Source organism: Diplotaxodon limnothrissa, linkage group LG13 (genome assembly GCF_057381915.1).
Source record: "Diplotaxodon limnothrissa isolate DT_005_m linkage group LG13, D_limnothrissa_male_GT1.1, whole genome shotgun sequence".
Classification (NCBI taxonomy): domain Eukaryota; kingdom Metazoa; phylum Chordata; class Actinopteri; order Cichliformes; family Cichlidae; genus Diplotaxodon; species Diplotaxodon limnothrissa.
This window is the reverse complement of record NC_140608.1, coordinates 12,280,165-12,304,833: the sequence shown is the minus strand read 5'-3', so window position 1 is coordinate 12,304,833 and position 24,669 is coordinate 12,280,165. Positions and strand designations below refer to the sequence as shown.

General features: G+C 39.9%; 3 protein-coding genes across 3 annotated transcripts; 1 reads left to right on the top strand and 2 right to left on the bottom strand.

Annotated features, from left to right (window-relative positions):
* Positions 1–265: 265 nt before the first annotated feature.
* Positions 266–3,167, bottom strand: trmt2b (tRNA methyltransferase 2B). Its single transcript, XM_085369212.1, has 2 exons — positions 2,337–3,167; positions 266–933 (listed from the first exon to the last, which is right to left on the bottom strand). Exons 1-2 carry the CDS (start codon positions 3,165–3,167, stop codon positions 313–315), a joined length of 1,452 nt encoding a protein of 483 aa, XP_085225338.1. The 3' UTR covers positions 266–312.
* A 220-nt stretch (positions 3,168–3,387) lies between these two features.
* Positions 3,388–10,269, top strand: dnajb12a (DnaJ heat shock protein family (Hsp40) member B12a). Its single transcript, XM_085369211.1, has 9 exons — positions 3,388–3,523; positions 3,870–4,047; positions 5,736–5,881; positions 5,968–6,138; positions 7,468–7,547; positions 7,670–7,779; positions 7,863–8,035; positions 8,783–8,925; positions 9,678–10,269. Exons 1-8 carry the CDS (start codon positions 3,391–3,393, stop codon positions 8,902–8,904), a joined length of 1,113 nt encoding a protein of 370 aa, XP_085225337.1. The 5' UTR covers positions 3,388–3,390; the 3' UTR covers positions 8,905–8,925; positions 9,678–10,269.
* Positions 10,270–12,985: 2,716 nt separating this feature from the next.
* LOC146619916 (DNA damage-inducible transcript 4 protein-like) lies at positions 12,986–14,226 on the bottom strand. The gene is made up of 2 exons (XM_085369210.1): positions 14,021–14,226; positions 12,986–13,776 (listed from the first exon to the last, which is right to left on the bottom strand). The coding sequence occupies exons 1-2, from the start codon at positions 14,178–14,180 to the stop codon at positions 13,268–13,270; spliced, it is 669 nt and encodes a 222-aa protein (XP_085225336.1). The 5' UTR covers positions 14,181–14,226; the 3' UTR covers positions 12,986–13,267.
* Between the last annotated feature and the right edge of the window lie 10,443 nt (positions 14,227–24,669).

Here is a 24,669-nt window from a genome sequence, read left to right as displayed (position 1 = left end):
TTTTCCATTTTTTAGTTTTCAGTATTTAACGTGAATATATCTGGGGACTGACTGTTGGATATTCATCTTTCTAATATTTTATAAACCAATAATTACTCCAAAACAATGGCACGTTAGCTGATTAATAATCTAAACAGTAACTTGTTGCACTGGTAGCACAGAGTCCTGAAAGCAAACAATTGAGAACACGTGGGTCAAACATGAGTATAGGATGCGCAACGATTTATTTTATCATCTAAAATACAGTACATCATTATTCCTCTACTTACAAGCTTTCAGGGTTAAGGCCAACCTTTGAACAAAAACTATTTGCTACCTCTCGAAAAGTATCACCACTTCACAATGAGGAGTATGTGGGAACAAGTCAACGGGCACAGCCAGAGTTGGTGAAAATGCTTCTCCTGTGAGTTTCTTCTGTGAGTTAGGATCACAGCAAAGTTCCTTGAAGTTCCGCATAGCTTCTCCGTCTGGTTTACAAGAAACGTAGACCAGCCTGCGGATAGCCGGTTGGTTTCGCAAAGCCCGGACAACCCTGTGGTGGAGGCCGGCTCGAGCAGGATTTACCACGACTGTAAGGCATCTGCCTGCGAAGCTCAGCTGAGATATAAGGCCAGGAAGCACAGCTTCTGCCTTCCCAGAGATAAACTCACAGTTTAACACATTATTGAGAGCTGCGTTGTGTTTAGCGTCTTCCACTGCCTGTTCTATGAGCTCTATACCAATAATTTTGTCCACTCTGGGAGAAATAGTGATTCCCATGGCACCCGTCCCACAGCACACATCTAGAAGAGTGCTGCCGGCTTTTGTTTGCCCTCCATCCTCCTCAGTGTTTGGGACACAAAGGTCTCTCACTGTGGCATAGAGGACTTCAGCAGCTGCCTGGTTCACCTGGAAAAAGGCGTCGGCCGAGATGCGGAACTTGAAGTCCAGTATCTGAGAATCACAAGATGACAGAGGAGCAATGAAAAAAACAATCATAAGGTAAAAACATATTAAACAGTAGCTACCCACTCTTCTCTATTGCCTACATAAATTCAATGTTTATAAGGATGGTTTTATAAGTAAAGCTAATGTTATTGTTTTATGGCAACTGACAACCAACATGAAGGTGTATTACTGCCACCTGCTTGGCTAGAGTAGTGGTACAAGACTTCAAAATGCAAGCCTGCAAGGGATGCAATGAAAGGGAGCAATGGCTGTACACACAAAAACACACAGTTTTATATTTCATTGCTAAGTTTGAATAATGACTCCTGTCTTTTTTAAAGAGACAGTTCCCCCTGGTGGGCCACGAAGATACTGCAGGTGGGCCACAGTAATAACAGAAACTCAGTTTTAATATACTAAGTTCATTACAAATGTATGAAAATATACTTATTTATATAAAAAGTGAAACAAAACTGGTAATATTAGGTGGTTAAGTTGTGATATTAGTCATTACTCTGACCTAAAGTTACAGCTCTTGAATTGACATTTCTGTCTTCCAGTAGCAGTCGGGTCACACACTGGCCTTAGCACCTTGTGTCTGACTGTGTAACATTAGGAATTTATAGACAACAGTCTGTGTTGTTTATGTTATTTAATAAAGTTTTCAAGGAAATACATCTCTTTCTCTTGTATTAATTTGGGCGAAGATTCAGGGCTTGATGGGCTCCGCTGGATTTTCTGGTGTTTAATGAGACACAGTACTCTTGGCTTTGGGAATGGCCGACTTACATTTTAGTCATACATGTTCCACTGCTTCCATGATGTATCTTGTGGGGGGTTTTCCCAGTACTTCCACAGCTGTAAATAAGCTGAATTTCCTACATGGCCTATTCTTAACCTCAAAAATATTACTTCTTCCCTTCTGCTTCTCCCTATTGCCTTGCTATGATAACTTTGCTATTACAAATAATGCTCTTACATGCCTCATTTACATGTCCTTAGATACATTACTGTGCAAAAGTCTCGAGCCAACCCTAATTTCTTCATATTTTGCTAGGAAAATATGTGCAGCGACTTACTGAAACATGCACAAACAAGTACTGAATGATGTGCAGCTCTGCATGAGGCAACTGACACCAGCTTTCAGTAATGTTTTTCCAATATTCTCCGATTCTTTTGTGCGGGAATGGATCGTGTTAAGACATTATATAGCCAAGAGAATAAAAGAATAACAGATTTCAAACACTTTATTTAAATTTAAGTGTTTAAATGTGCACATTTACCTATTTTTGTTTCCTATTTTGGCAGTGAATCTGAATTAAAATATACATGAAATTATTCATGAGAGCAAGCACTTGAACAGTGTCTGTGCAGCTGGACAAGGGATTATGAAATCTCTGTGAGGTTACCTCCTCATATATGTGTGGCTGACCATACAGAAGCTGGTAGGGAGATTGCTCATGGGTGCACCGAGTCATGCTGCTCTCCTGGAAGTACAGCGAGTCCAGCTGACAGACCGATCCAGGACCCTGCGTGAAGTAATCCACCAATTCCGCCTTATGGACGGCCACTTCTGCTGGGGTGAGGCTCTGTGGGTGAAAGTACACGATGGCCATGGTGCAGCCCTCTTTATTGGTCCTCACTGTGATCTCTCTCCAGTGACCCCCGGTGTGGAACAGCAGGCAGGGCTCCAGTGAGGACAGGCGGATGAAGTCTTGGTAGCACCTGGCCACCAGTTTGTGCTTCTGTGGCATGTTGAGCAGGTGGTCTCCGCTGACACAGACGATGTTCCCCTTCCTGCCCGTGCCCACGTAAAATCCAACCGTCTTCGGATTGCCATCCACTCCTCTGTTGACTGAAAATGTGGACTTGTTGCGGTAGCCATCTCTCACTGGTGAGGGCAGAACAGGCAGCACAGGAAAGCTGAGTTTATCCCTGACAGGTGAGTCGCCAGAAAGATGCCCAGAGAGCTGGGACAGGATCTTCTCCTGATTCTGTTGCTTGAGCTCAAGCTGCTTATCATAACTCAGCCTCCACAGAGGGGTGACCACATCTGCCAGCCTCTCCTCCCACGACACATCATCAGTACATGAGGGTGGTTTCTTCTCCTTACCTTTCCTCCATCGCTTCTTTGATGGTGGGTTCCCCTGTTCGGTTACAATAGTGCCATTCGCTAGAAACCGCAAAAGGTCACGTTTGACAAATATAACTGACTTGCTGCGTGCAGCTACCAAGGCCATTTTCTACTTTTGAAAAACTTGCTACTATGGCTGAGGGTCCTGCAGGAGGATTAGCGCATTGTAATCTATAAGGTGTACACGGCAAAAGACTTTACCGGGTGTTCATGAAGCACATGCTGGAGGTTCAAAGAAACTCCTCTGACGTCTTATTTACCGGACAGATAAGCTTGCTGTCGACATCCCCCTGCGTCCCAGGGCAAGTAAACATTTCCGCTGTGTCGCGATGGACTCAAACAAGGACGAAGCGGAGCGGTGCATTAAAATAGCCCTAAATGCAGTCAGTAACAACCAGGCGGATAAAGCCAGAAAGTTCCTGGAGAAGGCACAACGCCTGTTTCCGACAGAGCAAGCCAAAAGTACGTCGAATAAATGCCTGTTTGGGAAGTGATTGGGGGGTTTTTAAATCATGGGTGCTAGGCCGTCGCTGTGAAACCGAAGCAGCTAATGCTAGCATTAACGTTACACCAGCTGCTAGCCGACACTGGTATTTGTAGTTTTTCAGCCTAGAGTCGCGTTTCTCTAATACGTTTGGTTTCTTCAACATAGTGGACGATTAGTCGGTATTCGCAGTTTTATCCCTTATAGAGTGGTCTTCGTAGCAGCTGGGATGCTAACAAGTAGCTAACCGTGGTAGGATTAACGACATAGGAAACGTGAACTCAGGTGGCAACCGTCGATAATGTCTCCTCTGTCTTTTCACAGACTTACTGGAGTCTTTAGCGCAGAATGGAAAGCCTCCGGAGGAGAACGGCAGTCATGTGAACGGAGAAGGACCCGCTATGAGACACCGCGGCGGCAGAGAGGAGCCCGAAGTGTCCGCACAAGCGACGGCGGACTCGGGAAAGTCCTACACAGCCGAGCAGCTGGAGGCCGTTAAAAAGTCAGTTCGCGTCTATGTGCTCCCTTTGTTGCAGTGAAAATGCTGGTAGAGCTGGCTGACGTCGATATCACTTGACGTTTATCAAAAAGTCAGTGTGATTATAGTGAATATACGCTACCTGACCAGTTTATTAGGTACACTTGCTGGCAAATGCAAGGATTTCAACAGCCAATGACATGGCAGCAACCTAGTGCATTTAGTTATGTAGACATGTCCAAGACGACCCCTTTAAGTGCAACCTGAGCAGGAGAATAGGGAAGACGTGTGGTTCAAGGGACTTTGAATGTGGAGTGGTTTTAGGTGCCAGGCAGGCTGGTCTCAGTATTTCAGAAACTGCCGATCCACTGAGCTTGAGTGTGATTGAGATTGGCTAGACTTCTTCCAGCAATAACTCAAATAACCTCTCATTAAAATCAAGGTATGCTGAAGAGCATTTCTATAGGCAGAACGCATCGAACCGACACCATTGAGGTGTCACTCCTGTCAGCTAAGAACAGCAAACTGAGGCCAAGATTCACACAGTCTCACCAAAATTGGCCAGAAGAAAATTGGTAAAAATGCAGTTTGGTGTGATGAATCTCAGCATTTGGATGCTAGGGTCAAAATTTGGCATAAACTGCATGGATTTAACCTGCCTTGTATCAACAGTTCAGGCTCTTCATTGTGGGGGATATTTTCATGGGATGCTCTGGCCTCCTTCGAACCAATTGAGCATCCTTTAAATGCCACACTCTGCCTGAGTGTTGTTGCTAACCATGCCCATGCTTTTATGACCTCAGACCACAAAGCTCACATCATCTCAAAGTAGTCTCACAGTGAGTTCACTGTACTCAAATGATCGCCAGCTCTCTATCCGATAGAGCACTTTTGGGATGCGGAGAAACGGGAGAGTCACATCATGGATGTACAGCCAGCAGATCTGCAGCAACTTTGATATTGTCATGTAAATATGGAACAAAATCATGAGGAATGTTTTCCAATACCCATGCCGTAAAAGAATTAAGGCACCTCTGAAGGCAAAAAGACATCCCATTCAGCAAGGTGGCCCTCATAAAGTGTGCAGTGACTGTATTTCACACATCACTCAGTCCAGCAGATTTAGTTGACCAATAGGTCAACAGGTTTAGGTTTAGGATGACAAGATATCATTACTACTGGGATGTGATGACCACATTATCTAATCCATCTATATCACATTGCTCCAGACTTATTAGTTCCTTTTATCAATGCTGACATGTTTTTTTGCAAAACAGTGACGTCAAACAGACGTCTTCTACACACCCAAGTGATGTGCAAATCTGTTTCCCCCCTCTACAGAAAATTGATCTAGAATCAATAAGAGAAGTGATAAAAGTATCGGACCCATAAGCAATGTCAGTAGTTGCACCGGTGTCAATATCGGTCCCTAAAGATGGCAAAGCAGGTAGAAATGATGGTTCATGTAAAGTTAAAGTAGTTAGATCTGAAGAGAGAGAGAGCTCAAACTGGGGATGTGAATGTTGTAAATATATATATTTTTTTATTATTATTTGCGGAAATTAAAAAAATAAGCATCATAAAATCCACATAGTGTAAGACTCAGAGTCACATCTCTGTAGCTCTAACTACATATTGTGTTTATAGTGTTTTATTTTATTTATCGTGTGTAGTCTCCTAACAATCTCTGCTGTATCATTTTTTTCCTGCAGGATTAAGAGCTGTAAAGATTACTATCAAATCCTAGGAGTGGAAAAGACTGCCTCTGAGGAGGACCTTAAAAAGGCTTACAGAAAGCTCGCTCTGAAATTTCACCCAGATAAAAATCACGCACCAGGAGCCACAGAAGCATTTAAAGGTAAATTAAAAGTTATTTACGGGAAAGACATGGACACAAAGATTCAGAAAGTGCATAACGGTGGTGATCTTCTGTGTGTCTTGCAGCTATTGGTAATGCATATGCTGTTCTGAGTAACGCTGAGAAACGAAGGCAGTACGACCAGTATGGCGAGGAGAGAACGCACCCGAGCAGACACAGACACCATCATGAGTTTGAAGCAGATATCTCACCCGAGGACCTCTTTAACATGTTCTTTGGTGGAGGCTTTCCAACAAGTAAGTAGAGCTCAAAGGAATAATAACATCCCAGTAAAGATGTTTGGCGTGTTTTGATACACTCTTATCAAAGCAAGCAAGGGATCTTAGAAATTCTGCACAACACGAGAGTCAGCTAGTGGTTATTACATAACCATAATATGTAATCTTCCCTCATATCTGGCAGTTTTACAAAGCAGCTTCCCAGATTACCTTTCTAAATGCAGAAAGATAATCACTCCAGACTGAAAGCCAGCATATTCAGCTGGTTTTAGATGCTTACATGTGTTAGAAATGAGTTGAGTTGAAAGGTTTGAAAAACTCTTGGTAATCATCGAGGATCGTTTCGCCTTCACCATTGTCTGTCCTTACCACCAAAGTGTCTGTATGGAGGCAGTGAAGGAGGAACCTGCAAACCAGCTTATTGTGTGAATCTACGCATTTGTTGACCATGCATCATTTTCATCCTCCACAACAAGAAAATGCAGGCTGACACCGGCACAAACGGACCTGGGTACATCTTTATAGCACTGCTGCTTTATCATTTAGCATATGAAGAGTTTGGAGTTTGGGGAGGTTTTTGCCTTCAGAGACCCTCCTGGGAGGGTTTTTTTTTTTTTTTTAAACCAGGACAAACGTGTTCATGTTTAGTTCTCCAAAATCCCAACTGCACTGTGCTTGATGTCGATGACGCTGTGTTGAGTGGGCTGTAACAAGGAAGGGGGAGACAGCAGCATTCATGAGGAATGGGAATTGCAAAAAAGCCATCAAAGGCCACAAAGCACAGCACGAAATGCACAAACAGCAGCTCCAGTGGACACTCGGATTCACATCAGCTCTTTGTGTGTTATTACTTCAGCTTGCTTACAGACCAAGAAGAGCACAAGCAAGAGTAGCCCCCAGACCGGTTGTACCACATATTTTTCACACTGCCCTCATCTGTCAACAGACACTTTCTGCAGGTAGCGGGCTTCCGTAACTGCCCGCACACTGCCAACAAGCTACCGCTACTGATTCATCACTTCTCCATAAATGTGGTCGGCTCCTCTGTAATGTTTAGTTATGTGCTAGTTGATTGCTGAAGAGATGCTTTCTCTGACTTTCTCTGTAATTGTTGCTCAAGTTGTGTTGCAGTATAATTAGGAGAGATGATGTCATGAACACCAGACCGGTTTCACCAAATAACATGATTCCTTGGACCAGTTGTTAAAAATAACAGAACATCCTTCTCTGTGGTTGAGCATGAGAATGCCATAAGTGATTAGGCAGAAAGTTTGAGTATGCTTTGGACTGAATTTTACATATCCAAGAGGCGCAGTTTCATAATCATGATGTGTTCAAATTTTGCAGGTAACGTACATGTTTACAGAAATGGAAGAATGCACTTTGCACACCATAATAGGCAAGAAAGACGAGAACAACAGAGAGATGTGAGTACAAGCTTAAACCTTGTAAGACCTTCAATACACTTGATATTTATACCACCTGATTTAGTGTCTGATCTGTGGTTAAAAACTAATCAGTCCATTTTTGTTTTTTCCTCTCTTCACAGGGAGGTCTGGCTCTGTTTGTCCAGCTGATGCCCATCTTAATCCTCATCATTGTTTCAGCTCTCAGTCAGATGATGGTCACCCAGCCTCCATACAGCCTTAGCTACCGCCCGTAAGTGGTGCATTGGTTAATGAGGTTGTGCAAAAGTGTCTGAACATCTGTCACACCCTCAGTTATACATGTTTCTATACCAGGTCAGCAGGACATATCCACAAAAGGCATACATCAAGCCTGAAGGTGCCTTTTTATGTGGGAGAACGTTTCAATGAGGAATATTCTGGAAATATGCTGAAGACTGTGGAGAGAAGTGTAGAAGAAGACTACATCTCCAATCTAAGAAACAACTGTTGGAAGGAGAAGCAGCAGAGTGAGTTTACAGCATTAGCTATGATTATTATTGAGTTTTACATTGCCGGAGTTTAAATATTTGAAGTAATTATTTGATTCAAGATCTGATGCGAAACAAGAAGAAAACTGGAAGATTTTCACATTTTTAGGGTGGAATTATTCTTTTTTTCTTCAAATTTGGCTTTAAAGATTAACTCTTATTGTTTACATTTCATTTTCTTTTCTTCATTGAATATTTTATGTCACCTTGTAGTGCTTGAGCTTGTTTGGTTAACATCCCAAGTTCTTTAAAACAACGTCCAACTGAGCAATTTAACACCAGTATAAAAAATAGATGTAGCCACCATGACGTCACCTGGAGGTCGGAGGATTCCTGTTTTGCAGCCTTGGGTTGAGCTGTTATTGCTGCCTTGGTGTTTGGAAACCGAGTGCGTCCCGTGTGAAACCAAGGACACTATACGACCCTGTATTATCTTTTTTAACTCCGAATGGGATCATAGTTTACAAAATGAACTTCAGGATTTATTCAGTTAGATTTTAGCCTAGCAATTGAGGTAATCAAGTCGTCAGAAAAGTATTTACTGGGATGACAGAGCAGAACCAGACCAGGAGGAAAGCTCCCCCTGCTGGCTGTTGGGAGTTGGCTTCGCACTTCAAACCAGGAGCCTAAATCCATATTTTATTCTATGTTTAACACTTAAGTTCTGCCTGATTTTGAACCAGTTAATGTGAATTGTACTGACAAATTCTCTTCTTGTACTTTCAGAGGAAGGCTTACTGTATCGTGCTCGTTACTTCGGGGATTCTGAGTTGTACCAGAGAGCACAGAGGATGGGGACTCCCAGCTGTTCCAGACTATCTGAGATTCAAGTCATATTGGATGGCTAGAAAACATTTCTGCACATATGGGTACGTTGCTGTCTGTGGCATACAGTATGAGTACTACAGGATGCCGTATATGGACTGGAAAGAATTCAGTTTTTGCATGTTTTATCTGACACATCCCCCATTACTCCAGCCACTCAGAATGCTGTTTTAAATTTATTTTTAATATCTTACAAGAATCAGTCAGTACACCTTGTTTTTGCGTGGCTTGATAATCGAGCTGTGTCAGGGACTGATACCAGATATTCAAGAGCAGGGATTTACATCAATTTACATCGCAGGCCACATACAGCCCACTTTGATTTTAAGTGGGCCGGATGAGTGACACTCTTCTTCCTGTCAGTGTAAAGAAGTTTAACTACCCCTTTATTCCCTAAGATGTCTTAATATAAGGAAAACAAGTGCAATTTAAACAATGTGTCACAGTTTTTCTGCTTAAAAAAAAGCTCCTGCAGTAAATGAAAGAAATCTGTCTTTGACTGTGATTGTTTAGCCATATTGAGCTAAGGAAACATCCCTATAAATTAACGTTCCACCTTTTAAAGTAGGAACTACAATTCAAAAAGAGTGACCAGGTGTAAAGTAACAGTAGCTGGTTTGGTGAAAACATGCAAAATTATCTGTATAATTTAACCTTTCCACTCGTGGTGAATGTTACTGAGTAATAGTGATAATGAATGATATTTTTAAGAAACTTAAATATATATAACATTGAAGTGATTATCCTGTGATATGAATGGCTGTATAACTGTGATTTATTCTCTTGGTTTTCTCAGGTTCGTCAGTACTTGAATCTAATTAGAAGAAATCGGTCGGAGCCCACTCAAATTTGACCACATTTCTGCAGCAAACCAAGAGAATCAAAAAATGCCTTACGTGTAGTGGGCAGCAGACCTCATCAGGGAACCTCTCTGCGCCTCGGTGTAGATTGACTTCCTGTAGAACTGTGAGAAGCTTTGAGTTCACTGCTGACATTGTCTTGCTAGAATCTTTACAGTGGTGAGAGGCGGCCGGGTAGTCGTGCTGAAAAGTAAGAGCATTGTTGTCGGTACGCAAAGCTACTAAGATTAGCTTCCTCTGTCCCAATCGTTTTCTTTTTCTTAAATATTTTGAGAAACCCGATGGCCTTGTCATAGACAGATGTCTGAGCCACTCACAAGGAAAGCGTGTAATTTTTGTAGTTTTACCAATGTAAATATTCATTTTACTTTTAACAGTGCAGGGGTTATTGAAGTCATTTACATTGTTAAGTGGATTTGCTTGTAGCCTGTTGGATCATAATTACTGTAAACTGTTGCACAAATGAAAGTAAACCATATTTATTAAATTAACATGCTAAAATTGTATAAAAGTTTCTTTGAATTAAAATTGTCCAATGATTGACTGGTGCACGCCTTTTGTTTTACATCATACATACACGTACACACACTCGCTTATGTGCTTCAATAGTAAGTCAGTTTTTGTGTCCCAAATTCAAACTTTACACTATGTAAGTCAGGGTATAAAAGCGGGTTTCTGAGTGTGCCTAAATGTAGCATTCACAGGAAACTGGAATCGCAGTTCAAAACCTTTACATTTTTAATTTTCAGTTATTTCTCCACGTTTACAGTTTTGACGTCCTCGTTGGATTTTCTGTAAACTGCTTAAACTGTGTGCTGCAGTGTATGTAGTAGATATGGGGGTGAGAATGATGACCTATAGCATCACAATATCCCCCGTTTTGGTATTTGCTGTTTCTCTGATGGCATAATGTTATTCTAGGACCATCACTGCAACTGATCAGTCATGCTGTTTGTGTCATATGTTTGTGACTTTGGTGGGAAATCTGGAAAAAATACCACATAAACACTTAAAAGCTGGATGTAAAATGCCTTCGGGAGTCAGCAACCGGCCTTCAGCTGGTTGTGGTGGGTGAACAGACGAGTTTCGCTCTGGGAAAGTAGAGATTTGTGTCCTCTGTGTTTTGTGGTTTTGTTTTTGTTTAAAAAAAAAAAAAAGGAAAAAAAATCAGTGTTAAATTTTATTTTAGACGTCTTGCTTCACTATACTTTAAGGTTTCAGTTGCACTTTGGCTAGCATTTGGAAACAACTGTGGGTTGTTTTTTTCCATGTTTGCTATTCCTAGGAAAGCTTTTTTGGGAGTTGGATGGCCTGAAGGCAAACTTCTCACATGTGTAGGAAAAGGTGACACATCTGCTTCGTGACGCATTCACTTCATGTGAATCATCACTCTTTGAACCGCCGGTTTACACCTTGTCTAATGTTGGCTTTAGGTTCAGACACACACAAGATAAGTTGGTTCCAATGAGAGTTTTATTATGATGTACAGTGCTGCGTAAAAGTATTGAGCCTCTCATTTCTTCATATTTTTCCAGGGAAACTGATGCAAACACACATGGAAATATGATTTGTGTGTATATATATATATATATATATATATATATATATAAGCAAAAACAGTTTGTACATTTCTAACAAGCTTCAAAGTCAATTTTTGGTGTGGCCACTTTTAAACTTAAACACAGCCTGAGCTCTTACCAAACTTTCTTGTCATTTCTTTAAGTAGTTCAAAGCTCTTTGATTGTTGACTGCTTTTTTATTATGTTCTCTGTCAAAATGATCCCAAACTGCTTCAGCAAAGTTGAAGTCCAGTATCTGGGGAGGCCAATCCATGAATGATTGATGGAGTGCTCCATTGTGTGGAATAGTATGCTTTTTCTGTATTGGCGATGTGTTTGGGATCATTGTCATGCTGAAAAATGAAGTCGCTGACTGATTAATAACTAATTGAAGGTCTCTCAGGTCTTTCAGATGCTGTTCATCTGCTGCAGCTTTTTCAGGCCTGTTACTTTTCCAGATTTTTAATTTTTTTAAGGCCACACTTCACACCACGCTGTGCTACGCCAGGAATTTGGCTAATAGCTCTTTGGGAATCATCTTGTTGTTGCAAAAATACAGTTTTATGCCCTTCGAACTATGGTAACTTTTTTTTTGTAGGTTCAACTAAAGGTTTGTCATTCTGTTAAGTGCCTTTCTTATGCTTGAACGATGTCAAAGATTTTTAGTAAACCTGGCGAACTAATGCTTAAAACCTTTTTAAAATGTATAAAGTTGTTGGAAACAACATTTTTAAAACTGATGCGTTCCTCAAGACTTTTGAATATTACTGTTGAACATTCACACATTTCCTATGATAACCGTTATCAGACAGTACTATCTCACTTTTACTGGTGTCTGCCAGTTTCCCCTGTTATCTTTAAGGTTTCTTCTTCAAGATAAGTTGGTTAACTTCATTAACTACACCTGTTGACTACTCCACTCCATGTAGAGCAGGGATGTCAAACAAATTTTACATTATGGGCCACGTACAGCCCACTTTGATCTTAAGTGGGCTGAACCAGTGAAACACCTCTTTCTGTCGGTGTAAAGTTTAACTACACATGTAAGCCATAAGATATTTTAATATAAGGAAACAAGTGACGTTTCAACATTATAGCTCAGTTTTACTACATGATAAAAAAAATTCAATTGCAAGAAATAAATGTGTAAAATTATAGAAAAAGTTCTGTTAGCTCATTGTGCAGACTGTCCTGTGACTACAAATTAAAAAACTGACAGAATACTTCTCCTTTTTTTTGTCTTTTTTTAAAAAACTAAACCCACTTTCTGTGATTTATGTACTTAATTATTTTGGTGTATAATGGCCAAGGGGGAGGTAGAGTCTAAAATTGATATCTTCCTTCACATTTCCCATGCCATCCAAAGGGCAGAGTAGAGTCTTTGGTGGGCAGTTCTGGACTCCGGGCCTCATGTTTAACACCCCTGATGTCAAGTCATTAAGTACTGACTACTCTAAGAAAACTGCTGGAAGTATCTGTTTACAGCAGTAACATAACTGAATGGTTGGTGCAAGAGAAATAAAATACAACATACTGCTGCTTTACTGTTTTGTCTCAGCACTGCAGTACATAGCATGTATGAATTTGTGTGGATATGGGACACAGACAGATAAAACTCACACAAAAAGTTAATAAAAAAATAATTTATTCTCTCATGTTAAAAAAAAAACAAAACGAGTGTCCGTTGGTATATTTAAATGTCACATACATAAGGCATTCCCTTATAGGTGTGGCTTCACATTCACAGGAATGAAACTGACCCATGTGCAAACACTAATCTTCACTGCACCCACATGAGTAGCTGCTATGAGACAAAGGTAGTTCAGTATTAACCCCGTCATACATCATCACAGACAGGTCATCATTGTTATGTCTCGAGAGTGCTTTTGTTAAGATTTTGCATTAATTAGCAGCTTCTTTACAGTTTCTTTAGAGTTCAGCTTATCAGAGACAGGAGTGCTCAGCGATCAGCACTCCTCAACCAGCAGTGCGGCTGAACTGTACAGTTTCCTCTTGATAGCCCTGAAACTCGTGCTCAGCTTCAGGGTGTCGTGGTGCTTCGGAGACGATGAGGATGTCTGTGCTGGTTTGCTACTTTTGAAGAGCTTCTGAACTTTTGGCCACAGTCCACTGGACTCCACCCTCAGCACCAGTGTCACATGGAAAGTTGGGACAAGGGATGGATCTACTGCTATTTGATCCACAGTACATGGGGAGTCCTGTTTCCCCATGTCAACGCACAGGTCGATGAGCGCTCCCCTGAGACCACAAGGCTCTATCGCGGCCAAGTGGAGCAGCTCTTGGCTGATATTGTGTAGCAGGCAGTCAGGGAGGATGAGTTTGGAGCAATCCAAGCTGGTGTGCGATGCATCACTGAGACTATGTGCAATGGCAGTCACAACATCTGCAGCCAAGGTCTCCTCCAGAGGATAGAAGAAGGAGCTGATGTCTAACTCTGACAGATCTGTCATAGATCCTGAAACAAAGGAGTAGCTACAAGTTAGTAAGGAATATATAGCAGTGTGGGATTCACCTTTCTTTTTTTTTAAGTTTTCTAATCATTAAACAAAGTGGAAGAAAGACTGACAAGCATATTTTCTTGGTACTTTAAGACTTCGTTCTCTCTTGTTCTCTGTTTCTCTTTCCAAAATGCATTTAAACAATCAGAAATTATACATATATATTCTTGAACAGTGTTAGTTCGATCAAATGACACTCACCAGATTCACTCCTGCAGTACTGATCTTCTGTCACCCTCTGATTGTGTCCCTTCAGCTCTGTCAGCTTGTGAAGCAAACTGCTCCAGGACAGCCGCTGTGAGCCCCTGTCCTCCGATGGAGATGGAGGAAAACTACCGTACAGAGACTGATTGCAAGACATCCTTAAAAACAAAAAAATTAAAGTGCTATTGTATCCTCGAATGGTGGCCCCGTCCCTTGAACCAGACCAGCTGGAAGACCTCTGCAACAATGGAACAAAGCCTTAAATACCCACGAAAAGAACACCCCGCCCATCGTATTTTTCAGCCAATGACGATTCAGCTCACGTCCTCAGCATTCTGCCTTGCCTGGTAACACTGCTGATCCCATTGATGATTAGGCAAAGCCCCTCTGCCGGTATTGCAGCAACAGCCCGACCCCCATCCTGCATACGCGCAGAAGTTCCTGATCTTTCTACTCTTTATTTTTTTACTCCTCTATTTGTTAGTCATTTTAAAGGTAAAGTAAAGATTGCCACACAAATCCCACTAAACGATAAAGAAAGATCCGCCCAACAGAAATTTCACACGAAAGCCCAGAGGAAAAGACGATGACTGTACAGCTGTTGAAAGATCGATTCCTGTGAATGACATGGGGGACACGTCTCGCACGTAGACCTCGTTTGTCGTTTCCGTCAAATGGTCAGAAAGAGTGCTGACCATTAACTTTACAGCTTTTGTTTTAAACAGCGCCCCTGGGAATAATTTATAAACGTCTAAAAGTCTCTTCAGCAGGGGCCAAACCTAAACTCAAACTGCCAACTCAAACTAAACTTCAACAGGCAGTTTCTCAGGCATGAAGTAAGCCCAGTCGACATTGCTGGCACAAAAAACAGATTTTTTTTTAAAGGGGGCGTTGTAGTGATCATAGCCTAGATCTTATTATTTTAATGAGTTTTATTTTCCCCTCTGCACATCCTCATAGTTTCATTCTTCTTTTTCTTTTATGATAATTTTGTTTTAAAGTTAAAGTTGGTTTAAAGTCTTACCATTACCAAAAAAAGCACTGTGTAAAACAGAATGCAATCAAAGTCAAAACTCTTAAAACCATATATTATTCACAATAAAACATAGAAATCTTTTAATAATTTACTATTTTATTAAAATGTTATCTCATTCTGAATTTGATGGCAGCAACAATTGTTTAAAAAAGTTGTGAAAGAAACAGGTGGTGAAATATTTTTAACTAATTAAGTTAATTGGCAAAAAGTCAACAATAGATTGGATATTTAAAAGAGTTTGTCTGAAGTAAAGATGGGCAGAGGTTCACTAATCTGTAAATAAAACATCTGCATTTACAAATTGTGGAACAATTTCAGAACAATATTCCCGAAGGTAAAATTGTAAAGATTTTAAAAATCATCTAAATAAAAAAAACATTATCATCAAAAGATTTTTAAAATTTGGAGGAATCTCTGTGTGCAATCAGTATTGGATGCTATATAGTCTTTGGGCACTCGGGCAGTATTGCATTCAAAACAGACATGATTCTGTCATGGAAGTCATTGCATCAGCTCAGAGACACTTCCAGAAATCAGGTTTTAGCAACATTTGCTCCATCCAGCTGATGTCCTTTCCAGGACCCACACATCCTAGATCTATTACAACAGCATGGCTTTGAAGTAGAAGAGTCCGGGTGCTGAACTGCCTTCAGTTCAATACAACAAAAATACAAGAAGATCCAGGACTGTTGAGCACATGGAATTTATATCAGGCAAGATTGGAAGAACAGTCCTTTCCCAGAAGTTCCTCTCCCCAGTTCCTAGACATTTATGGAGTGCTGTTAAAAGGGGAGGGGGTGATACACAGCCTAAAACATGGCCCTGTCCCACCTGTTTTCACATTTGTTGCTGCCATTTTCTCAGTTTAAGCAGCTGATACGTCCCTGTGCTCTTCTGTGAATAAAATATGGGTGTATGAGATCTGAAAATCATTCTGTTTTTATCTACATTTTACACAGCTTACACATGCTAGTTTTTCCTTTTTAAATGTTAATTTTTTTTCAGTCAGTCAATAAGCTTTAGTGACAGATTGGTGTCACAACTTTATGACCATGTTGTTCACTTAAATGCTTTAATAAATGACTAGAAAGTGTGCTATTCTCAGAGACCCAAAGTTTAAGAAAAATCTTGCACAATTCTGGCTCATGATTTCTAACAGGGAGGCTTTACCATCCCCCACTGCTGCAAATGCCTCCAGACCTGTTTACAATAGCAGGTAATTGCTCTCCAACTTAAAGTCTTAAGCCTCTGTGTCCATTCATGCCTCTTATTTTTATGGGGATTGTAGGTTACTTACATCCCATTCTGGGGACTGACCTTCTCTTTGACTAGGTTTGTTGGAATAAAAACCCAAAGAAACACAGAAAAGTACTAGTATAATTTTGAAAACTACCACTTGCTTTACACTGAAGTTGAAGCTTAGTTGATTAAAACTATGTAAAACCAAAAGTATATCAGATGTAAAATATACACTCAAATTGACTATATGAATGAACATTTCAGGAAATTCTAACAATGCAACACAAAAAAAGTTGATATCTGACTCAGTTTACCTGACTGGTCCTTGTTTAACGGTCTTAAAAACTAAAATAGCTTTACAGCACTCATATGATAAATTGCTATGATTTTACATTTGCAATATCAGAAAGCCCAGATAGCCTAAGTGTTGCAACAAGCAGGAAATAATCCTGTTTGACATTTGTTGATGAAGTCATCATTACTACAGCTGCTAATGTGTGAGCCCCCAAGAAACGGTTGCTGTGAGTTAGTTTGTATATATACAGTATATGTGTGTGTGTGTATATATATATATATATATATATATATATATATATATATATATATATATATATATATATATATATACATGTTTATTAACTTTTGTTGTTCATTGTTTAAACGTGGTCCATTGACTTATTTTTCACTCTTCAGTTTTCGGTTCGTGTCTTTTTATGATTATTATTATTATTATTACTACTACTATTATTATAGCCTAATAAGATTCCTATTTGTGCTGAGCAAGATTTGAAAAGTCCATTATTGCAAGTCATATCAAAAACTGACTCACAGTCAGTCACGTAGTCATCCCAGTCTCATAATATGCACGCACCAGAACCACCTGATACTGGTTGTGATGACACATTTGACCTCACTGACTAAGACTAAAACTCTCTTTTTTTTCTCTGCAGCTTTACGTAAGTATAGTTTTGTGAGCGCTAAACTTTTTTTTTTTAAGTTTACCTTTTATTTAGCACATAAACAGTGTTGTGATAAGACTAAGAACGCTGCAGAGATGGGGCAGAATGTGTTGGCAGAAAGCCTCATTTGGTTAAAAAGAAAACACCACATTTGTGATAACTGAAATGGCACATGCAAGGATACCGATGGTTAGACCCTCGTGCAGTTAAAGTATGATGTATCGCGAGACACAATAAGATCGCTGATCACGTTCCTTTACTAATTCACCTGCACAAGGCAGCTGTAGCAGTTGTTTGAATTTAAACGACAACTTTATTCTCCACATTTCAACTTTATTCTGAAAATGAACAACAACATATATATATATATATGGTGTTACCCTAATAGTCGTAGTAAAGAAGTAGTAAACAAGGAAAGGTAAAACAGAAAAAATTTCAGTAGCTGACTACACAAAAAAATAAAAAAGCTGAACTACCTAACAATAAACTAATGCCAAAACTATTTAAGCTACGTTCATTTCATAGTGCAGTTTGTGTGCTTAATCGCACTTAACCTAGTGGTGAAATTCCACAGTCGGCCCCCGATTGATGTAATGCACTGCATAACCAGATAGTGGCGTCACTATACAAGCTTTAAGTTTCACACAACGAAGAAGCTGCAGCCAGTGTGGTGAAAGTGCTTATGTTTGCATGGGAAATGTTTATGCCCGGTTGCATCTATTGTTTGTGCCCGTGAACACACAGCAGGCTGTCTGACGTGTCGTTTTCACGGGCGTTTCAACTGTAGCAAGTGCGTTTTATTCTGCTCCATTAATGTTTCTCCGCACACAGCGCCGGTGCCGTTTTCCTGAGCTTAAGCCTGCAGACTACACTGTTTGGGGGGAAAACATTATTTGTACATTGTCATGGAAGAAAAGTAAAAAGGGAAACAAAGCGTGACAGGCAGTGTGTTTTACAATTCAAACAGGCCTGAGAGGGCTGTTAAGCTGGCCAGCCTCGGGCTAATTCATGTATAATAAATCTATTACCAAGTGGCTTGTTGAGAGTGCTTTTTGTTGTTGTTGTTGTTTTCTGGAAGTACTTCCTTTAATCAGAGGATCATTGGAGCGAACCACAAAGAAAATCCTACCTGTATTTTTTTTCATCCCAGCATACTTGTTTCAGTAACTGGTGCGAAAATAACCCGAGCAATTACGATGCACTTAACCAGAATGTGCTCAGATACCACCTTCTTCTTCACGCTCTTTTGCATACGCTTATGTTAATGAATTCAGTAAGAGGTGAAAGGGTCTCTGGATTGTGTTTGGGAGGCTGTGACTATAGCAACGGCATGCCGTTGTGAGCAGAAGTACTTTATTGCTGTTTATCACTTCTCGTGGCATGAAAAATGAGGTGGTGTCTGTCACTCTGAGGAGACACTTCCAACTGAAGAAGAATAACCTTTCCATCTCAGCCTTCCTCGTGTTTATCTGAAAAGGCTTTTGCAGTGAATGCAGGATCGGCTGTTTGGCTCGGCGAGGCTGCATCACCTGACGCTGGACCTGGGACAGGTTTTGATTTATTGCTGGAAGAAGCAGAAACAGACCCACACTCTCAGGGGAGTGGAAAATGTGATGTTTAGCTTTTTCTCTCTCTCTCTCTTTGTTTGTGAAGATACACTCTTCTTTATTAAAGCATTAAAACTTTACACAACACTCCAGAGGGTGGATCTGCTGGGCCTTTCTGTTCAAAGATGATAGATCTGACAAAAAAAGAGGAAAAAAAAGAGGCCTAGATAAAATCTAGTAAGGAACATTTTACCACTATCTGCTTTAAATACATTTCCAGAGGTGTAATAAGCCCTGTGTCATTCATTTATTATTGTTGTTGGTCACGGAACATGAGCAACAAAACAAAAAGGTGTTATCGTTTCCTTTCACTGACTGCCAACTTGACATAAAGCACCCAAAGGAGGTGGATTATTTGCATTTTCCAGCTTTGGTTGCTGAGTTTGTGAACGAGTTTCATTATTGATATTGATCGAGTGTAATTTGGCACAGAGGCTGCATTGCTAAGTGATAGGTAGCAGAGCAAAAAAGTCACTGCATGCATGATGACTTAAGACAGAGAAAAGGATCCCGATCATTATTTATAAGTACTCTTAGTGTGACTTGTCCCAGAGTGAAGCTCTCTCTCTCTGTCTCTCATTTTAGAAGCATGTGCATTATTTAGCAATCCTGCCAAACACAGCTTTCCTCGGCTGTTGTGACTGCTCTTTGAATCTTAAAGTATCCTGGATATCGTCCGTATTTACTGGACTAATACCACCTATTAGTCTTGAATGGACGTTACAGGGAAAAGTTCTGCAGTTTGCTTTTTTCCAGCCCAAAGTTAAGTAACATCATTAATATAATGATATCTGTAGGGAGACCTGAACCAATTGACTGACCCCTTAAACAGACTGCTAGAAAGTCATTAGTAATGGCACACATTCATTAAAAAAGTATTAATTAATAAGCTGACAAATAACTTAGGCTCCAAGACTGGCTCATGGATACACACATCTGTTCTGGATGACAGAATCCAAAATGTTTCGTTAATGAACTTCACTTTATCTGTGCGGTCGTCACAATTACATCTCTTCCTCTGAGTCACAAAGCATCAGACCCAGGGAAAACACTCACATGACACAGGAGTGTATTCACAGTGCTTTTATAAGATTGCATTACAGCCTATAGTACTATGACTCAAGGATTTCTCAGCCATTTATTTCCTTTTCTGTCTTCAAAGAACGAGATGAAAATTGTCAGTTCCCGTGTTTCTTCCTTTCACTTTCTGCTTCACTGCTCCGTGACTGTCATATCACATCTGTCTGGGTTCACGGCCAGGCCTTTGCTCGATTCCTGCTGCAGTAGCTTCAGGTTTTCCTCCTAATATGTGACTTACAAGAGAGAAGTTAATCACACTGTAATTTTTCTTCATGCTCTTCATTGCTTTCAGTTTGATTAATGTTGCTGAGATTAAAGCAGGGAGATTGCATGTATTCGTGTCTGGCTACAGTTAGCTTTAGTTGAACGCAGGAAGTACAAACTAAGCAGAGTCCAACCAGCTAGAAAATTTGTTGTTTGCACACATGAATATTTTATTCAGCTTGAGTGTGTAGCATTAAAAATAAGCATTTGCATGCTTGCTGTATGCTTCACTATATGTGGATTAAGCTCAGCTGCTTTCACACACTTGCTTGTATCACATCACATAATTTCCATGCACGAGTCCATGTTCAGTTCGAACAACTTCCTGTCTTTACGCCTGCCTTTATTAAGGTCTCAAATACACTTCTTTCAGGATAAAATAAAGATGGCATCAGTTAATCCAGCATTTCATTTACAAGCTGTCATTCACTGCTCCTCTCTAGGGCTGAGACTGCAGCAGGCTATGCAGATATAGTCAAACGCTATAGCCTGGCAAAGTGCAAATGCTGTACTTCCCCAAAAAATGCATCAAAACATTTTATACAACGCAACCGAGACGTATCATAGAACTACAGTCAACATAACCACATCGCATACCTCTTTTTGTGTTGTCATTAATCCAGATAACAATCAACATTGACTCTTTTCTGTGGTTTTTTTTTTTCTATTTTAGCCAACTGTGTTTCATTGTTATAATGTAGATACAAGGGAAAAATGCAAGGTTGTCAGTTTGTCAATCAAGATATAACAATGTAATTAACTATTGCTTTAACTTTATTCCATATGAAAATCACATGAAATCAGACAGCACTGTGGTAATTTGTTTCATTTTTATTAAGACTGAGAGGTTTTGATTAAGTTCACATACAATAATGAGTTTTGACAGCATGAACAGTACAGTTTGAATAATTCATAACATTTGTTGTAGGTGTGTTGCACTTAGGTATCCCATTTCTAGGGCCTGGTGTCATGTATGCTGCCCCTTACCGGGACACTTAGCAGAGTCGTGTGAGATTACACCTTAGTTAACACCTTTTTGGATGCCACAGGAGAAAAATTGTTGTCCACTGCATCTTTAAAAGTTACATGAGAACAAAATCTTTTCAAAATTTCAGTCCAGTTTTAAACAGCATCACAGAACTGAGACGGTGCCTATTAGCATCACAAATGATATTTTAAAAACTGCTGACACTGATGAATGTTCTGTCCTTGTTCTGCTTGACTTAAGTGCAACATTTGATGCAACAGTCCATAAAACGTTTTTGACTGAGAGGCTGCAGCATCAGGTTGGTATATCTGGAACAGCTCTACAGTTTTATTTTTGTTTTGTTTTTTTACTGGTGACCACAGCTCTCCCTATTCTAAAATCTGGAGTCCCCCAGGGGTCTATACTAGGTCCTATCTTGTTTTTTAAAAAATTATATATACATGCTGTCTCTTGGCACCATTATACAGAGAAATGATATTTTGTTCCACTACTATGCTAACAGCTTAGTATTAAATGAATGGTAAAATACACAGACTTATATTTTCTAAAAAATTAAACTCAGAAAAAAAAACAGAAAATCCTATCATTGGTCCAGAAACGCTCCATTTACTCATCAAGTCCTCCCTTGGTTATCAGTTCATGTACAATCAGTTGTCAGAAACCTGGGTGTGCTTGAGAAACACATAAGCAAGGTTAACGAGTCCTGCTGCTACAGTGTAGCAAGTGGCGCTGTTACACTGTTTACACTGGCTGCCCTTTACTTTAAGAACTGGTTTTAATATTCAACTTATTATTTTAAAAAACATTCATGGCCTGGCTGCAGTTGCACAGCCTGAGATCCTCCCAGAAACCTGTTTACTTTTCCCATCACGCTCACACTTAAAGAGAAAAGGTGATTGAGCATTTGCTGTTAGGGCTCTTCAGCTGTGAAATGACCTGCCCGAGGAAGTCCAACTCGCTTCCTCAGTGTCTTCATCAGTGTTAATTTATAGCACTTGGTAGCGCTTTTATTATAGATTTTATATCTTTGACATTCTTAGCTTATCTCCATTTCATTCTTTAAACTTTTACATTTTATGTTAAATGTATTATTTCCTATGGAGTCACATTATATTTTATTGTCTCTTGCACTTGAGTCTCGTGTGGTTTTTTATAATTGATATGGAAAATTGTTTTTATAATTTATTCCTAGGGGGCTTTTAAAAAAAATTACGTTTATTGTTTGTTTATTGCGTGTTTTTGAGAAGCACTTTGTAAATGCTGGTTTTATTAAGTGCTGTACAAATAAATTTTATTTTATTATCTTTATGGTTCATTGATTTTTAAGGCTCTGTTTGGGCAGCAGCTGTAATCTATCACTCCTAAATTGTTTTAAATTTTCATACAAGCTGCTGGACCATGAAACCAAATGATAATTTCTAAATACTTGTGTTATTCTTCTGAAAATACTTACATTTACTATTTTATATTAAATAGATGATTAGGTTTTGTCTATATGCAATTGGATTTGAATTTTATATTATATGTCATATTGTACTGTATTTATTATAAAGTCTCAACTTTGTAAACAAATGTACTCTTGAACTGAGTAAGTGCAGGCACTTACTAGATAATTAAATGAATTATGCGGAGCAGATTCATAGCCTTACTTTCAACAACTACAACAAATGCCACAGCCACAGTAATTGATTATGTATTATAAATAATAACGCCATGGTCTCTCTTGGAATAGATATCTTAATCTCAAGCACACTATTTAAGATAAGATAAGATAAGATAGAACTTTATTAATCCCTCGGGTGGGTTCCTCTGGGAAATTCGATTTCCAAAAAAGCACAGCACCGACAGAAGTTACAGAGTTATACACACACACATATATATATAAATAGGGAGACAATATAAATAAAATATACGAAGGGGATAAATAGAATAAATAGGAATAAAAATAAAAATACAAGTGAATTGCACATTTCAAGTATTGAGTCTATTGCACCGTTGACTATTTACAAAAGTATTGCACAAAAGGTATTGCACAGTGAGGTGAAGAGGCACTACAGCTTAGTTGTTCCCTCCTTTGTCCTCCTGTTTCCCCTTCCTCTCCCCTCCAGAGAGGAGTTAAACAGTTTGATGGCGTGTGGGACAAAGGAGTTTTTAAGTCTGTTAGTTCTTGTCTTTGGGAGAAGCAACCTGTCACTGAACAGACTCTTCTGATTGTTTATGGCCGTGTGCAGAGGATGCCTGGCATTGTCCATAATGTCCATCAGTTTCTTTAATGTCCTTTTCTCTGCCACTGTCACCAGAGTGTCCAGCTTCATGCCGACCACAGAGCTAGCCCTCCTGATCAGTTTCTCCAGCCTGGATGAGTCCTTCTTTGCTGTGCTGCTCCCCCAGCACACCACAGCATAGAAAAGTACTCCAGCAACCACCGACTGGTAAAACATCCTCAGGAGCTTCCTGCAGATGTTAAAAGACCTCAGCCTCCTGAGGAAGTACAGTCGGCTTTGTGCTTTTTTATACAGGTGCTCTGTGTTGCATGACCAGTCCAGTTTATTGTCCACCCACAGCCCGAGGTACTTGTACTTGTTGACCACCTCCACCTCCTCCCCCTCTATCTGAACCGGCAGTGGACCTGCTCTAGACCTCCCGAAGTCCACAACCAGTTCCTTAGTCTTTGAGGTGTTGAGTTGCAGGTGGTTTGTGTGACTCCATGCGACAAAGTTCCTCACCAGACTTCTGTACTCCTCTTCCTGATCATCCCAGATACACCCCATGATGGCTGTGTCATCTGCAAACTTCTGAATGTGGCATAATTCAGAGTTGTAGCAGAAGTCAGAGGTGTACAGGGTGAAGAGAAGAGGGGACAGCACAGTTCCCTGTGGTATTTTGGATGAATATATCTGGATGAATAAAGGATAACTAACAAGATAAGCATAAATAAAAAGAAAAATCCAGTCACTTTAGAAAAAAGGGGGGGTGAAGTGAATCGCCTAATAGCTGCTGTTGATACCTGAAAAGTTTGATTCATTTGAAATTAATAAATTGTAAATAAAACAAAAACATCCCTGCCAAGTGATTAATCTCCATGACAACCAAGAGAGAGCCGCATTCATTGATGAAAGTCGTGTGATATGATTGAAGCCTCTGGAAAAGCTCTAAGTGGACCCAGTTGGTATTTTTTTTCCAAACTAACATCGCTAAGTACATTTGCATAGCTCTTTTGTAGATAAAGGGTCGCAAAGGGTTTCCCTGTTGCGGTGAAATTTTAATGAAAAAGACATCTTACCGTGCTGCAGCAGAACTGCTGGCTGAGTGTGTGTCAGAGTGGGCTTTTTACTGACTGAAGGCTTTTTTTTAACATAGACATGAGCTGGAATGATCAGGAAATCCAATCTACGACTATCCCGATGCCAAAATTTCTCAAATAAAAACTAAAACCTGTCTAATCCCAGCCTTTCAGGTGGAAGGTTTTACTT

What these genes read in the sequence shown, in the direction of transcription:
- trmt2b (XM_085369212.1), bottom strand. Translation starts at nt 3,167, where the DNA reads ATGGCCTTGGTAGCTGCACGCAGCAAGTCAGTTATATTTGTCAAACGT. An exon ending in AGCCACACATATATGAGGAG is followed by an intron (nt 934 to 2,336) that starts GTAACCTCACAG and finishes TGTGATTCTCAG; the next exon opens with ATACTGGACTTCAAGTTCCG.
- dnajb12a (XM_085369211.1), top strand. Translation starts at nt 3,391, where the DNA reads ATGGACTCAAACAAGGACGAAGCGGAGCGGTGCATTAAAATAGCCCTA. An exon ending in TGGTGGAGGCTTTCCAACAA is followed by an intron (nt 6,139 to 7,467) that starts GTAAGTAGAGCT and finishes CAAATTTTGCAG; the next exon opens with GTAACGTACATGTTTACAGA. An exon ending in TACAGCCTTAGCTACCGCCC is followed by an intron (nt 7,780 to 7,862) that starts GTAAGTGGTGCA and finishes TTTCTATACCAG; the next exon opens with GTCAGCAGGACATATCCACA.
- LOC146619916 (XM_085369210.1), bottom strand. Translation starts at nt 14,180, where the DNA reads ATGTCTTGCAATCAGTCTCTGTACGGTAGTTTTCCTCCATCTCCATCG. An exon ending in GTACTGCAGGAGTGAATCTG is followed by an intron (nt 13,777 to 14,020) that starts GTGAGTGTCATT and finishes CCTTTGTTTCAG; the next exon opens with GATCTATGACAGATCTGTCA.